General features: G+C 30.1%; 2 protein-coding genes across 3 annotated transcripts; both read left to right on the top strand.

The window, feature by feature from the left end:
• The first annotated feature begins 8,346 nt into the window (after positions 1-8,346).
• LOC123917408 (nodulin-26-like) lies at positions 8,347-10,896 on the top strand. 2 transcript variants are annotated; one of them, XM_045969108.1, is made up of 5 exons: positions 8,347-8,555; positions 8,997-9,221; positions 9,998-10,195; positions 10,271-10,332; positions 10,434-10,896. In XM_045969108.1, the coding sequence occupies exons 1-5, from the start codon at positions 8,454-8,456 to the stop codon at positions 10,657-10,659; spliced, it is 813 nt and encodes a 270-aa protein (XP_045825064.1). In that variant the 5' UTR covers positions 8,347-8,453; the 3' UTR covers positions 10,660-10,896. The 2 variants fall into 2 exon arrangements, with proteins under 2 accessions (XP_045825064.1, XP_045825065.1); XM_045969109.1 differs by lacking the exon at positions 8,347-8,555 and having other exon boundaries at positions 8,991-9,221.
• Positions 10,897-14,300: 3,404 nt separating this feature from the next.
• LOC123917862 (aquaporin NIP1-2-like) lies at positions 14,301-16,998 on the top strand. Its single transcript, XM_045969739.1, has 5 exons — positions 14,301-14,656; positions 14,764-14,988; positions 15,579-15,776; positions 16,128-16,189; positions 16,459-16,998. Exons 1-5 carry the CDS (start codon positions 14,540-14,542, stop codon positions 16,664-16,666), a joined length of 810 nt encoding a protein of 269 aa, XP_045825695.1. The 5' UTR covers positions 14,301-14,539; the 3' UTR covers positions 16,667-16,998.
• Positions 16,999-17,506: the final 508 nt, after the last annotated feature.

The raw sequence follows: 17,506 nt of genomic DNA, 5'->3' as shown, positions 1-17,506 counted from the left end.
TTCTTAAAAATGAGCTTAAATAGTTCACTATTTGTTCATCTCAGTCCATTTTTTGGGCCTTTTTCCTTTTTGTTTAGAAAATTGGCAAATGTAAAAACTTTGTTTTGCTTCAATCAGCTAAAATTTTCCTCAGTTGTTGATGAGTTTCTCTGGTAAGTTGATGATGAAATGAAATCTCCCTTCTCCATTGCAACTCTGTTTTTATATTAGCTCCTAGAATATGATTACTTTGCTTGCTGTCATTATTATTAGAAATTCTTTATGTTGTTAGAAAACCAGGACAATCTTTCTGATAATGTTGATGTTTTAGACAGAGAGGTTGTGTTGTGACCAGTGTTGTTAAATAGCGGCGCTATATCTTTGTGGAATTTGAATAGACTTTGTTGTTCTACCATACACTAATTAGTGTAAAATATTGCAAATAGCTGGTGTAGTGGCAAAAATTTAAACAAATCGCTATTTTCTGCAATTGGCAATTAACAACATTGGTTGCGGGCGGCGGTGTTGAAATATTGATCAAACAAAGGAGTAGGCTTGACATTGAATGAGTTTAGGATTCAGTTTCTTGACTAGTTTAAACAAAGTTATGTAAGTTAACCCTAAGTTTGTACTATTGTGCTAGCATTAAACACAATTAGGATCTCTTTAAAAGTTTAAGCCTATACATAGCTCACAGTTTCTCACTTTCTTGTTATTTGTTCCTGAACTTCAGCTAACAAACTGCTGAAAAGATTGTGCTTTGAACTTTGAAGATGCCTTATACTTACGGTTACAGTACACTCTTACAATGACACTTTTGCTAATATAATGTCAGCCACTTTGTATGAATAAGTTTATGAGGATGCCTTAGACTTATGAGGGATTAGATATAAAATTCCTGAACAAGTTATAGGACGTAGCAGCCAATCATAAGAAGAAACACAATGGAAGATGACAAAATCGTTGTGCTAAAAGAGTGGTTGTTTGGGACATAATCAATTAATCACATACTACTAGTAATTACTGAAATTAAGTCTTTCAAGGCATGAATAAATATTTTGGAGAAAATGAATGTAATACAGATGCTATTGTTTTTTTTTATTTTGATAGTGTACAAGTTTTAATACTCCTTGTCACATAAATTTGGCTAGACTTTACTTATCTCGCAACCAACTTTTGATTATCGGATCCTTTTCTCTGAGAACCAGAGGGTTAATATTAAAAAAAGAAATATGGGTATTATTTATTCCGAGATTTATTATTTTTATTTCTTCCTACCTCTTAGTCTCTATTCTCTTCGTCCTCAACTTTTAGTCTTTCTAGAATTTTGCAGAGTATTATAACGATAAAAATTCATAATTTTGAATTTTCTAAAAAATGAAATGTTCTGAACACGATTTATGTTCTGCATTCTGCATTTTTTTTAAAGTGAAAAATTTGAATAAAATTGTGTTTTTATCTCATTTATTTGTATTCCAATTTTTTTTAATAAAAAATAGTAGTAGAATGGTTTCTCATCATTTCAGTGAGTTTGGGTCCTGGTATATTTTCGGACTTGTATTCCAATTTTTTGGACTTGTGGGATCTTTCTATTTTAGTTGGGCCGTTAACTTCATAGATGGGCCTGAACAAATATAGTATGGGGATTATCCATATTGGTCCAAAAGCAATCGCACAAAGAAAATTTTACCCCCCACCCATATAATTACACCTTCACTCCTATGTTGTAAAAAAAAAAAAAAAAACCTTCACTCTTGTATTTTCATCAAACTAACCATTTTACCCTCATATATAAACTAAAAATATTCATTTTTTCACCATTTTTTACACAAAATCACTTAGAGAGTTCGAGATTACTAGAGACGAAAGGAGAGAAAGAATGTTTTCGCGAATTCAAAACGGAACACATTCTATAAGTGTCAGGACCGTCCGTGAGATTTTTTGTGCTCTGTGCAAGTTATAATTTTTTTAGAATCTTTTTGTTAACTTTTAATTTTTCATAAGAGTCTAAGTCTATTTTAAAATTTAGTTATAAGAATTATTTTATTTATTTATTTTAACACACGAACGGACGCATCCACGCACACGCGAGGGCATGCATGCACATACACACACTAAGTATATATATATATATATATACTCCATCCGTCCCAAAATATAAGCAAAATTGAGTTAAAAAAATACATATACTTTTGTTGACTAACTTTTGCTTATATTTTGGGACGGAGGAAGTATCTATATATGACTAATTAAAGTTTAATTTCTGGTTTAAAAAATGTTTGTATTTAGTGATCATTGTGATCAAACGATGTCTTAAATTGGATTACGTCATCTAGAGATAACTTACAAGAAACAAAATAAATTTAAGTAAGACAGTGTAAAAAACTATACTTTTCCAAAAATTGATATATTTTCATTCCACTAAAAAGGTGGAGCTAAAGAGAATAAAAACCTAACGTGTTTTCCTCACTTTTTATTTTTTATTTTTTGTATGTTTTCATTTGGCAATAGAGGCATTTTGTTTGATTAAATTCGTCAATAAAATTCTAATACTTTTTTTTTTACCCTTGGATTTCTTTTATTTATATTATCAATAAAAAAAACAAGTTTCCTCTATTGTTGGTGGAGTTGTCACTTATCCATATACCAGCAGCGGACCTAGGGGTGGGCTGAGGTGGGCCGCGGCCCACCCCCACCCCAAAAAATAAATTTTTTTTTATATGTAGGGTATTAATTTAAATGTATTATTAATGATTTTAAGTCACCCGGTATATATATGTACAAATATTAATATAAATATTAATTTAGAGTATATTATTGATGATTATAAGTAATTCGGTACACATATTAGTTCAAGTATTAGTGTAAATGTTAGTTCATAATTAATTGAATTTATAATAATAGATAAAATTAACAGTTGAACTAGCGTATATAAATATGAAATGACATAAAAAATATGTTTAATTAATATTAAAATTTTCAAGTCCCATATTTTCACATTTGTTGCAATTTTAGTCTATCTCAATATTTTTTTATTATTTTTTTGCTATAAAATTAGCAAATTTTAATGGGAAAAAATTGTGAATTTTGGTCTTAAATTTGATATTTCATCTTTAGATTCAATGTTGGAGACAATAAATCACCTTTATAGCCAAAAATCACAATTTTTAGAGTAAAAATATAGTTTGTTGGTACCAAAATAGTAACATGTGAAAATAGAAGAACAAAAAATTCAATTTGAAAATAGATTGACTATTTTTCGGCCCACCCATGATATTTTTTCTAGTTCCGCCACCGTCCATATACTAGATTCCACTTGATGTTTTCATTATGTTTATGTGTTACTCAAGAAACTTAAATAGTTTGTCAAAAAAAAAAACTTAAATAGTTGTATTTTTTTCCCAAATAGCCTAGTGGTTAGAAATCTCACCCTTACGATGGATAACTGGGGTGGTCGAAGTTCGAACGTCAGCCTCTGCATATATAATACAATGTCCTATCAACTGAGATAAGTTCTCGGAACGTTGTATTTATTTTTATTTTTAAAAAAACTATAGGATACAGAATCATAAATTTATAACATCTTTTTTCTTTTTAGTCAAAAGTTTTTATATTTCATAGTTGTTTTATTAAGGTAAAAAAGTATGGTCTTAATAATTCAAAAGTTGAAGATAGAGGGGATCAAATTTGTTATGCACTTTCCACCCAATCTGTAAACACAACACAATCTAAGTCCAAAAGTGTTGAAGCAAAGCAAAATAGCTTAATTCAACGCGCATGCATAATTTTCCAACATCCCACTACTTACCACATGCATAATCAACAACATGCTTAATTTGACAATCTCAACATATTCATATTATGTTTTTACTATTCCACAGTCATTTTTTATTAATTGTTGAGATTCTTACAATGTTATGTAATTGTCTTATACGTTGTCATGACTAAAATGTGAGATCAGCTTAAAGATAATGAATGAGTAATGTGAACATAATTCAATTCCTTTTTAGTGTATGAATGAAAATGTGAAGTTGTGTGAATTGAATCTGTATACAGTAGTAAACAAAAACATAAGACTAAACTAAAAAGTACACACGACCTTGTGTTACATGAAACGGGAGATGCGTTATCATTATTTTGTCTTTTGACTTAGTGTTGTGCTTGTTGCTTGATTAGTGCTAATCATGATTTTCTAACTAGAAAATTAATTAGTGGATCGAGTGAATTGGTTAAAGATCACAATTCACAACATTGATTTCTTTTGAGTTATATGTTCATCGTGTGTTCTTTAACTACTCAAAGAGCATTAAGTCTCACAATTGATGTAACTACCCTAACAATTTTTATTTTTTCTTCCTTTTTTTATGTATTATTTTTCGTTGAGAGAATTTTATCACGTTTTTATTTGTTCATGTATTCAAAATTTTGTTTTCAAACATTCTATGGAAATAAATATTTGGTTTCAAATTATTCCTGAATTTTGCAACAACACAAATACTACCAATTAAGTCTTAAAAATTCATATATAAATTGAAAAAAAAAACCATTCTTCAACATCAAATTTTCTAAACATCCTCTAAATGTGCAAAACTTAAGTGGAGGAAGAACGAAACAGGGACAACGAATGAGTCAGACATAATAGCACCACCATCATGTGTAACTAGGGCATTGGCTTGGTCGTGCATGATTTGGGGGCGTGCGGGAACCGAAAGAAACAATGTGATTGAGAACACAATGAAGAAGGAACATTCACGAATAGATTGGAAACCTAGCTCTTAAATAATTTAAGTTTTAAACTGTTTTTTTAAGTTGAGTAACCATTTTAATGAAATGTCTTTTATAAATTTTGTTAATATATGTAGCATTTTACTCCATAATTAATTAAAAATAGAATAAAAAATGTGAATAATTTTTTTTTGACTAATAAAAATGTGAATATATAGATATAATAACACGTCTTCTGTTTTTTTATTTACTATGAAAGTGAGGCCTGGTCTCAATATACCCGCCAATAGCCTCGAAAGAAATGTAAACAACTAAAAAAACAAAATGAAAAAGGAAACAAAAAAAAGTGATTATGCTATCCATGATGTTTCAGTTTATCTGTATGCCGGTTAGTTAGTTGAGCCTTCAATGCATTGTCAGGGGGTAAATTAATTAACCACTTCAAATGCTCCATCAGCCATTTTTATTTTTATTTTATGAGACTCCACAACTATTTTCAAATTGATTCTTTTTTCACTATAGTATATATTATTGATTTTTTAAAATTCATATAACTATTTTTCATAAAAAAAAATTATTGAACATATTATATAGAGTTTTTATTACATATCAATCGAAATTTTAATTTCATGCGCAAGAGTTAAATATTTAACTTCTAATCACGTAAAGAATTTAAATCTTTTTACCACTCGGACCACCTGAAATTTTGTATTCGCTTATTATAATATTGACCAAATCATTCTTGGTGGTTGAGTACTAATTGATACTCCCTCTACTCCAAAATAAGTTATACGGCCATTTGACCATTTCATAAAGATTAAGAAAAATGTAAAAACCATTGAGAAATAATGTTATATTTATCAAAGTATTTTTTATCATATATTGGTGTAATCACCATTACTGGTCGGGCACTAACTGATTCTCTCTACTCCAATAATGAATTGGTTTGAATACTAAGAATCTTGATCTTATTAGTCAGGAGTTCGATTCCTAGCTCATGCGTATGGAAAAAACTCGGTTGGAAGGAAAGAACCCACCTTGTGTGCCATACAAGTTTTTTTATGGAGATTATTCATCACTAACGGTGGTGGGAACTTCATATCAATTTGATGATAACAAAAAAAAAATGTCATAATGAATAAGAAATAATGTTATTTTTATCAAAATATTTTTTTATCATATATTGGTGTAATCACCATTACTATAAATACATATTAAAATATATTAATTTTAGAGTAATAATAAAAATAGTAATATATTAGAGAATAAAATTGAAAGATGAAATAATTAAAATGATCTTAAAAATCAAAATGTCATTAATTTTAGGATAACTTTTTTTCTTAGAAATGAATCACTCATTATAATACAGAGGAAGTATGAGCTTGTTTGTTTAAGCTTTAAAAGAATGATTTTTTTTTTTTTTTATAAAATCTAGAGATTTTTTTTATAGATTTTGAAGAAAATATAAAACTTGTTTACAATCATAAAAATATATTTTTTTAGAAAATAATTTTCAAAAAAATATATTTTGAAGAAAGCTATTTAAAATAGCTTTTCATTTTGAAGAAAAAATGACTTTTTTTACAAAAATAATTTTTGACAAAATCCGAAATAAACATGTAAAATAAAATTAAAAAAAAAGTGATTTGAATTTTTTAAAAAAAATCTGAAATAAACGGACCCTATATTAACACAAGGAAATGATTTTTTTTAAGCAAACACATAAGGAAATGATGATTCATCATTATATTTCGGATTTGGCTTAATTCCATATGGTGTCAACATGTGAATTAGATATTTAAAATAAAACTGCATAAAAACCAAAATCGCCTTTTTCTTCTCTCATATATTCCCTACGCTCTTTGGCAAAATTTCATATTCCTTTTCGGCTGATTCAGATACTACACATCATCCAAAACAAAATTTTTGAGAGAAAAAAAATTAAACATTAAAGAATTAATTAAAATAATTAATAATTCACATTCTTTACCAAAAATTAATTATTAACATTATATTTACTTATGATTAAAGAAGGAGAAAAAATACGGATTTCAATGGATGTATCTTTTCCCATTTTCTTTCTCTTAAACCAAACACAAGATTAACATCAAACTTAAACTACTACTCTGTCCCAAAATATAAGGGAAAATTGGTCAAAGAAAGTTGATGTATTTGGTTAAAAATTTGGACTAAATACATCAACTTTAGTTTACCAATTTTCCCTTATATTTTGACCAATTTGGACTAAATACTTCTCATCTCATTTAATTGCTTTACAAAAAGAATCATTAATTATAAATGATATACTCCTCTTTAGTATACTATGATTAAATTAAGGGTCATGTTAACATGTGCATATAGAGAACATGATAAAGTATCTTAATATAGAAATTTAACATTTAATGATACAAGATATTTAATGCTTGAAAAGTTAAAATGCACAAATTCTAAAGCATAATTTCTATTTTTACTACCTTAACATGTGATATATATATGCACATATTAACATTCTCCTTAAATTAAATAGATTCGAAATTGATTAGAGCTCATAAAAAGAAGAAGAATATTCAAAATCCATTAGTTCAAACTCTGATAAATACTAAAATTATTAGGCTGAATATTTATGATATTTTGGGTCGAAAACATTTTTTTCATAACAAAATCTTTTATTTATGTGTGAGTTTCATTCTAATATTTATCATTCAGTCTATGTACAAAAATAAATAAATAAAATAGACTCAAAATGATTTTTTTACTTATATTTTGTTATAACTTTCAATGTATCCAATTTTATTTATATTTTTGTTATCGAAATCATTGTCTAAATATCTTCAAAAAAATAAAATAAGTGAAAGGAAAGTTAGTAATACAATTTTAAACGCATACTTTTAACATACCATCTGCACATGATTCAAATTAAGTGTATTTCACTATTTTGAAAGTGAATTCTACCAAATTATATGGGTCTTACAAAATAAGTGAAGTTCATATAATTTTAACTAATTAAAAAGATTTGTGTCAAAAAAAAAAACTAATTAAAAAGATTGTTTTGAAAAAAAAATTCATATAATTTTATTTATATTTTGAACTAAATACATCAACTTTATTTGACCAATTTTTCCTTATATTTTGGAACGAATAGAGTATGTAATTAGCATTCCTTAACAAATAAATAGTAAAGTGTGCTTCCTTTCACAAGTAAAAAAGTATGTTAGCATTTATTTAATGAGATGTCTCAAATCTCTTTTAATTTATAATAATTAATTGATCGACATAAAATAAAAAAATTGACGTTTATCAAATTCAGTTATTTGAATACTAACACCACATATTTAATCAAACTTTAAGGTATTAAATTGATGAGTCATTTCACTTATAAAGTCTCCAACCACCACTTATCTATCCAATGTGAGACTTAATTCGCACTTAAAATATCAAACGCAAGATATTGTCTTCTAGTTGCTCCTAAGTGTTTAACAAAATATAAATATAATTATTATATTAAAAATGTAAAAGTGTTTTAATGTATTTTTAGCTCAGCAACTAAAAAAATGTCGTCTGTTTTTGATTGCATAAGGTACGAGAATTTAAAACTATTTTTGTCTCTTTATAAACTTTTGGGGCCTAACTGTCTCTCTATAAATTGGAGTAGTTATTTCTGGTGGAAGAGGCAAAGCATAACATAGTGTTTTCTGTTGTTTACTTTTCTTTCTTAGTTGTTCCCTTCCTTGTTTTTTCTAGTATTGCTTATGGCTAGCATAACCAATGAAGCCGTTTTAGATGTAAGCAAGGATTCCTCTCAGCCATGTCAAGACTCAGACTCCTATGTCTCTGTTCCTTTCTTGCAAAAGGTATGTCCTAATCTTTCTTCTTTACTGATTAAGATTCGCTGTTATAGTAAATACACGCAGTTTCACACTGTTTTTAACTTTAGCCGTCAATCTGACATCAGACAGTTCAAATTAAAAACTATGTCTTTTCGGTTAAAACCATATCAAACGTTGATGTATGATAATTCTACGTGTTGGTGTAACCGCAGGAAATCTTTTTTCCTTGTTTACAAGCTCATATGAGAATTGATTTCCAGAGATATACAGTTTTGTATTTTTTTTCAAACGGAGAATGTTAGTAATTAATTGTTAGGTTAATATTTTTTTTCATTGTCTGAGTTTCTAACTCGTTAACATTTAGTTTAAATCAGTTGAACCACCTACTTCACCAGTTTCTTTCTGAAGTACGGTAGTGTAATTAATTAGGAATGATCATATGGTTGTGTTTGTTGGTGAATGCAGTTAATAGCAGAGTTGGTGGGGACATATTTCTTGATATTTGTAGGATGTGCTTCTATTATAGTGAACAAGAACAATGACAATGTGGTCACACTTCCTGGAATTGCTATTGTTTGGGGACTTGCTTTGGTGGTACTCATTTATTCTCTTGGTCACATCTCTGGTGCTCATTTCAATCCTGCTGTTACTATTGCTTTTGCTACCACAAAGAGGTTTCCGTTGTTACAGGTCAACTAAACACACAAGCTTTTTACTTTGAAAATCTTGATTCTTGTAAATAATTCAGTAAATAATTTTTTATATAATTTAATGCATATCACTGTTAAAATTAATATTTGCTAAAAAAAAAACTCTGTTAAAACTAATATGTGGTTAATTACTTACAATTTAATAAACATCTATTCAATATAATTTATCAATATAGCTCAACTGGTTGAACTGGTTAAGAAGTTGGAGATTCATAGTTCAAGTCCTGACAAGAAGAAAACTAACATATCAATATAATATACTAACAACTAACGATTTGTCATTTAAAATTAACTATGATTTTTAGGCAAACATGTATCATTGCGTCAAAAAAGAGGGGGAGAACCTATCTTATGTGTCACACTGATTTTTTAATGGAAATTAGTCACCATTAAACAACATATAAAATTTTATACCAATAGCATGGTAAAAAAAAATAGTAAATATGTTATAAAAAAATATATAGTAAATACTATGTCTATTTGGAAAATATGGTGTCACTTTTCTTCAATATTGTTACAACAGGCCCACAAGAAATTAAGACTCTTTAAAGCCCATTTATCTAGAAATTGTATTTGAAATAACTCTTTAGACTGAAGTTAGTTTTTCTTTGTCCTCCTGACACCTAAAATCTGACTTTTTATATAGGTAAAATGTTTCTCCAAGAAAACTTGTTACCTATATATATTGTCCAAAAAATATTTTTACCAACCATGTTATTATGCAGTGATGAATAATCCTTTATTAAATTGTTACAGGTACCAGCATATATATCAGCTCAGCTCCTAGGAGCTACACTTGCCAGTGGAACTCTAAAACTAATTTTCAGTGGCAAACATGATCAGTTTTCAGGAAATCTTGCATCTGGGTCTAATCTTCAAGCTTTTGTGCTTGAATTCATAGTCACATTTTTCCTTATGTTTACTATTTCTGGAGTTGCCACTGATAATAGAGCGGTAAATTAAATTAATTAAAGTCATTAAACATATCTCATGCATATTCTTTTATTCATTCATTTTATTTTTTTGTAGATTGGTGAGTTGGCTGGAATTGCAATTGGGTCTACATTATTGGTTAATGTCATCATTTCAGGGTATGCTACAACCTTATCTTGATTTTTTTTTTGATACAATAATGTTGTGACTATGTCATATGGTTTACCAATATTTTATGACAACATTTTTTATTTGTCAGACCGATAACAGGAGCTTCGATGAACCCGGTTAGAAGCCTAGGACCTGCTTTTGTACACAATGAATACACAGGAATATGGATATTTATAGTGTCACCAATTTTGGGGGCCGTGGCCGGAGCATGGGTTTATAACACTGTTAGATATACTAACAAGTCAGTTCGTGAGATCACCAAGAGTGCTTCGTTCCTCAAAGAAGCGGGGCGTGGTGGGCGCCAAGTAGTTTAAACAATTGGAAGAAAAAAAAAATTGTCATCAAGTATTATTATGCAGAGTTAATAATGTTTTTACCTTGTTTAGATGTCTTTGTTAGAGATAATAAAAAAAGTTGTGTGTTGTAATAGTGACTAAGGTTACTTGGATCACAATCTTGTGCAGTTTTAAAAGGAGCTGCATCATTGTATGCGTTTCCTAAGATGGTAAATAAATGCTTCAAAATCATTGATAAATAAATTTTTATATCAATTTTCACCCATCATTTAGAAAACACATTAAGTTTTTACCAAAAAAAGCAAAAGAAAACACATTAAGTTGTATGAGTTTAATCATTGATAAATAACTAATTACTGTTTTTTTGTAAAATTTAGTCATGAGATGGCTTTCTAAGAGGCCAATTCTGATGCTACACCAACCATCAATTCTGAATTTGTCTATAACATTTTCTTCCTTCCAGGTTACATAAGTCGCATCAACTTTTCTGATTTAAGCTAAAAAAAAATTATCGATCAAATGATTAAATTCAAGTGGCTAATGAGTTTGAAGCTCTTCAGCAAATGCAGTGAAAGAGATTAACAACTGGTGTAAGAGTAGCAACAACAATGCTACTGTTTTCGCCATTTTTTCTGCAAGTAACAAACGCGTGTTAACAACAGAGATACAAAACAAGTAAAAATAACGAGATTAGGATTCCAATAACGAGGAGTGCTAGCAACACACTCTTTAACAAACACACTCTCTTCTATTGGTTAAAATTTATATGGGTCCCATAAAAAGTTATATGGGTCCATATTTTTTTATGGGACCCATGTGAATTTCAACCAATAAAAGAGAGTGTGTTGGAGTGTGTTTGTTAAAGAGTGTGTTGTTAGCATTATTCTTCCAATAATAATTTGATAGAAAAAGATCTCACTATTTATAGAGATATAGTTATATGGACTTACACAAAAATATAGAACAAATCATAATAATATAGTAATATTAAATTTAATTCGTCCCGTGAGCTTAACTCAATTGGTATGACATTGCATTATATATGCAGGGGATCGAGGTTCGAACTCTGGTCATCCCACTTATTCACCTTTAGGGTGAAATTTCTAGCCGTTATACTACTTAACAAAAAAAAATATATTAAATTTAATTCTAAAAGATATGTTTTATTTTTTTTATGAAAATATATTCTTTTGTTTTAGACTTTTAGTACAAAAGATACTCTAATATAGTATAAAAGATACGAAATATATTTTATAATATTGAGGTCGTAGATTGGATCTTCAACTCCATTGTAAAAAAGAATATATATAAAGTTGTTGAATCATTGTTGACTCATCAATGTAGAATCCTCTAATAATTCATACGGTAAATATTTTATATATATACTGTATTTGTTTGGCTTAATTAATAAAATGGTCCTTTAAAGATATTTTTGGTTTCAGATTGGTCCCTTAAAGAAAAAAAGGTCCAAATAGGTTCCTTAAAGAAAAAAAAATCCGAATAGGTCCCTTAAAGACATCTCCGTTAATCAGTTTGGTCCTATTTAGACATCTTTTTAGGGACCAAACTGATTAACGGAGATGTCTTTAAGGGACCTATTCAGATTTTTTTTTCTTTAAGGGACCTATTTGGACCTTTTTTTCTTTAAGGGACCAATCTGAAACCAAAAATGTCTTTAAGGGACCATTTTACTAATTAAGTCGTATTTGTTTTAATCAAACAAACTTAACGCATATTTCATTAACTAGTAAATGTTCAATACATAAAGGAATAATCTCAAACCTATGGAAACTAGCTTAAGAATTGACCGTCCAAGCAAGAGTATGAGCAACCATATTCGCTTGTCTCTTAACAAACTTAAGTTCAAAGTTTATACACGATAACATAATTTGGATATTGTCAGAAACAATTAAACTAAATTCCGAATTACCACTACGCCTGGTTCGAATAGCTTCAGTCAACACATATGAGTCGCTTTCAAATTGAACCCTATCTAGACCTCTATGATTGGCTTCCTTCATAGCCTGCAAGAGCGTCCATGCTTCGCCTTCCACCGTTGACAGTGTGGCTCGATGTGTCTGTGTGAAGTCAGCCACAAAGTTACCAACATGATCCCGAAAACAGGCACTCATCGTTGTTACCTTAACTTCACCAAAAAAAGCACCATCAACATTACATTTCATCCAACCATTGCGAGATTTTTCCATCTAACAATAGTAGGAGGTGCAAGAATATGTTTCTCATCATGCTTCAGATGATGAACAACAAACCAATCATTTCATGCGTCATATGCAATTCACTCGACTTGGTTCGGTAAGCTGGGACTGTCATTCCAAACTACATCATTCTGGTGATACCAAATGCTCCAAAAAAGCGTTGCAACTCTACCGATAGTGGCTCGGTCTTCATTCAGGCACATCACAAACACTCTATCTGCGGCGAGACCTTGCTGATATACATTATTATCAAGGACATATAGCAGGCCAACAGCCTGCCAGCATTCCCGAGTTGCACTGCAGTAGAAAAAGAGTGGAGGTCATCTTCGGTCGTATTCTCACATATAGGACAGTGTACTTCACAATCCACCTGTCATTGATATAATCGGACTTGCGTCGGGAGACAACCTCGACATAAGATAATCAATATTTTATATTCTATATGTCTCATAAGTCCTAGCTCAACTGGTAAAAAATGCCGAAATTGCTAGGCCGAACATCGTGGCCCGGGTTTGAATACGGGATCTCACAATTATGTGAGTTTAATTTTAGTGGATTACCAATTCATCTAAGAAAAATAAATAAATAAATTATATTCTATTAAAAAAACTTGTGAGTTATTTAACTTGTAGGCCGCATTTTTAATATAAAACTAGTTAAAAACATGTGCGTACGCACGGGACGCGTCTTCGGCGCGTTATATTGCGTCGGAGCGTTAGGTCGTAAGGGGTCTTCACGCGCCTTCGGCACGTTAAGAAGTTGGTTTCAACGAAGTTAATTTTATAAACGGAAAGAATTAGTTGATTTAAATTATTGTGTTATATTTTATTGACAGAACGATCAATTTAATTAGTTTATTAAAAAGTGTATCAGTGAAACAAAAATTTAAAATATTTTTGCTTTACTGATAAATATGATCATGTTAAAAATAATATTTGTCTGCAATAATACTTAGAAGAATATAGATTAACAAAATAATTAATTTTCAGAAAACAATTTCCCATAATATAAATAACTTTCAAAATAACTTGATGAGACTAAACATAATGTCTTCGACAATGTTATTGAGTTTGGTAACATAATACAGATAACAATACTGGAAGATAGTACAATCAATTTAATTTAAAAGACAATACAATTGCGTAGTCTACATAATACATAATAAGGAAGGCAGAAAAATTCAGATTTAATATGATGACATGTATATGTCTCATAAGTCCTAGCTCAACTAATAAAAAATGCCGAAATTGCTAAGCCGGACATCGTGGCCCGAGTTTAAATACAGGATCTCACAATTATATGAGTTTAATTTCAGTGGATTACCGATTCATCTTAGACAAAATAAATAAATAAATTATATTCTATTAAAAAAACTTGTGAGTTATTTAACTTGTAGGCTCCATTTTTAATATAAAATAGTTGTCACCAAAGGTGAACCCCATCCCAAATCCCAAATTATTATAAAAAGGAAAGAGACCAAATAAGCACTCTGTTCTTTTTGCTGATCACAAGCTAAAAGCAGTATACTTTCCAACAACCTTGTAAGATCAAATTTCATTTTCAAATAAACTAGATATATATTGTACCACATAGATTGTTTGGTTTGGTCCATCTTATTTCTCACCTCAAAGGAAACAAATTTCTTATTCTTTGATTAGCCAAATCTTGTTCCTCTATAAGTGATGGATGAAAATTCAACTACCAATGGAACCAATGAAGTTGTTTTGAACATAAACAATGATGTCCCTAACAAGAGTGAAGACTCAAGCTCCTATGCCACTGCTTCTTTCTTGCAAAAGGTATCTATAAAACAACACTCTAATATTCTCATATTTGATATTTTATTTTACTAATTGAATTGTTATGTTATGTCTGTTAGAATCTTAATTTTTTTTTGTTTATACAGTTGGTAGCTGAGGTGGTAGGCACATATTTCTTGATATTTGCCGGTTGTGCTGCTGTCGCGGTGAACAAGAACAACGATAACGTGGTGACGCTTCCCGGAATTTCAATTGTTTGGGGACTTGCTGTAATGGTGTTAGTTTACTCTCTTGGTCATATCTCTGGTGCTCATTTCAATCCTGCAGTTACCATTGCTTTTGCTACCACAAGAAGGTTTCCCTTAAAACAGGTGCAACAAACTCTTTTTTCATTGATTTTCTTTTATTTTGGTAAGCTTGGTAGGAAAATTATAGGTCAAATTAATTAGTTCATCATTGATTCTTATGCAGCCGACTTTGCTTGAATAATGTAACTCTTGTTCTAACTTATTTTGACCTTTTCACATTATTTTATAATATCCAAAGAAAACAATTTATTGCACATTGTGAACACCTCACATTTCATTGAAAAGTGTATAAAATCCAAGATTTGGTGTTCACATACATGTAGTCACGGCCGTCCCAAAGTTACGTTCATGTAATTTGATATCTTCTTTTACACGCACGCACGCGTGTGCGTGCGCGCACACACGCATTTGGCGACCCATAATAAAAAACTCAAATTCCGCTACAGTCCTCCTAAAAATTTAAGTCTAACTCCGCCACTTGTAGCATAGAAAAAAAATGAAAGATAATTTATCTTTAAATAAAGGTATGTGACTGCGATCTAAGTCACAACATAATGATTTTTTATATTGTCGAAATTGCAATTGTGGTGATTTAAATTTGTCTTAAAATTATTGGCATGGCCATGGTGATGTAATTATTCTCCTTAATATAGGTTCCAGCTTATGTAGCAGCTCAAGTCCTTGGATCTACACTTGCAAGTGGAACTCTTAGACTATTATTTAGTGGCAAAGATGATCAATTTGTAGGAACACTTGCAGCTGGGTCTAATCTTCAAGCTTTTGTGATTGAATTCATAATCACTTTTTATCTTATGTTTATCATTTCTGGAGTTGCCACTGATAATAGAGCAGTAACGTTCTTATCCATTCTAATAAATTTTTGTTTTTTTGTTTTTGCTTGTTAATTTGGTTATAATTTCATCTATTTTATTTTCTATAAATATTTTGATTAACACATGTCTAACAAAATAGGGGTTGGTTAGTCACCTTTTCAAACTATAATATAAAAAGTGGCAATTAAATTGACTAGTTGTCTAAATATAGTTGTAACGTTTTGATTTTTGAATCATTTGGAAGAATGCTAATAATATAGTTTACATAACAAGACAAAGCTTATACGAAATACCATATTTGAATATTTGTAATTCTTAGACCATTTTATTTATTGGTTTAATTTATTCATTTTATTTTGAAACTTGCAGATTGGTGAATTGGCTGGTATTGCTGTTGGATCTACAGTACTTTTGAATGTGATGTTTGCAGGGTATTATTAATTTATCCTAAAGCTAATTAATATTTTATCATATGCTTATGTGTTAAGAACATTAATTAATTTATTCATTTTTTTTATAAGGCGAAAAGTATCTAGATATTAGGGGACAAAGGAGGCTTCGCCCCTATCATTTGCTTACACCTTTTTGGAAATAAATTTATTCTTGGAGCATACTATATATGTTTTTCTTCATGGTTAATTTCATCTCACATAATTATGATGGTGCCAATTTCTTAATAACATGGTTTGTTATATGATAGGCCAATTACAGGAGCATCAATGAATCCAGCAAGAAGTATAGGACCTGCAATTGTACACAATGAATACAAAGGAATATGGATATACTTAGTGTCTCCAATTCTAGGAGCCGTGGCCGGTGCATGGGTTTATAACGTAATTCGGTACACCGATAAGCCGGTTCGTGAGATCACCAAGAGTGCATCTTTCCTCAAAGCAGCAAAGCCATAGGGATGGCTTTGGTTGTTGATTTAATAGCATGTTTAGTTTTTCCTTAAGAAGGTCACATGTTATGTTCTAACTTTAATCTAAACATGGATCTTTCCAAGGAGAAAACAAAAAGTTATTATAAAGCAAATTGCCTTATTGTCATTTAAAGAGACAAGAAGTTGTTAAATTTTAATTTTGGTGATTATCATCATTTATATATCAAGGGTAACTAAAGTAGAAGGAAGAATTACTAGTATAAATGGTAGCAATATATCATAAAATGTTTGTCTCATTGTATTTTGCTTTACCAAGTTTATCTTCATATTAATGGATTGAGATGTTTTCTCTCCCAACCCCCCTCAATTCTTTTCTACCCCTGAATTTCCATTTTTGCCCTTGGGGGTACTGCGGTTTATACGAACCGAAATAAGCTGACATGCTGATAAATTTCGATAACCACTTACCGAAATCTGGGACATTTCGGTTCGCAGGTACCGAAACAATTATTTCGGTAAACTTCTACCGAAAATGACCTAATTCCAGCGACCAACGTACCGAAATCTAGAACATTTCGGTTCGCAGATACCGAACAAGCTGACGTTCGTTTTTTGTGTACCGAAAACGCTAATGTTCGGTTTGCAGTTACCGAAATGGTCTAATATTTGGCTTCGGTGAATACGAACCGAAGTTTTTTGGCAAAAATGTTTGAAACCGCAAGGGACAAAATTGGATTTTTGGGGGGTAGAAAAGAAAGGAGGGGGGTCGGGAGAGAAAACATCATGGATTGATTATGGCATTTATAAGACATGAGACAAACTTCTTTGTTCATGGATGGCAATGAGAAACTCAAATTTTTGGTTG

Source organism: Trifolium pratense, linkage group LG3 (assembly GCF_020283565.1).
Source record: "Trifolium pratense cultivar HEN17-A07 linkage group LG3, ARS_RC_1.1, whole genome shotgun sequence".
NCBI classification, from domain to species: domain Eukaryota; kingdom Viridiplantae; phylum Streptophyta; class Magnoliopsida; order Fabales; family Fabaceae; genus Trifolium; species Trifolium pratense.
The sequence above is the reverse complement of the archived record's forward strand: the minus strand, read 5'-3'. Positions and strand labels throughout refer to the sequence as shown.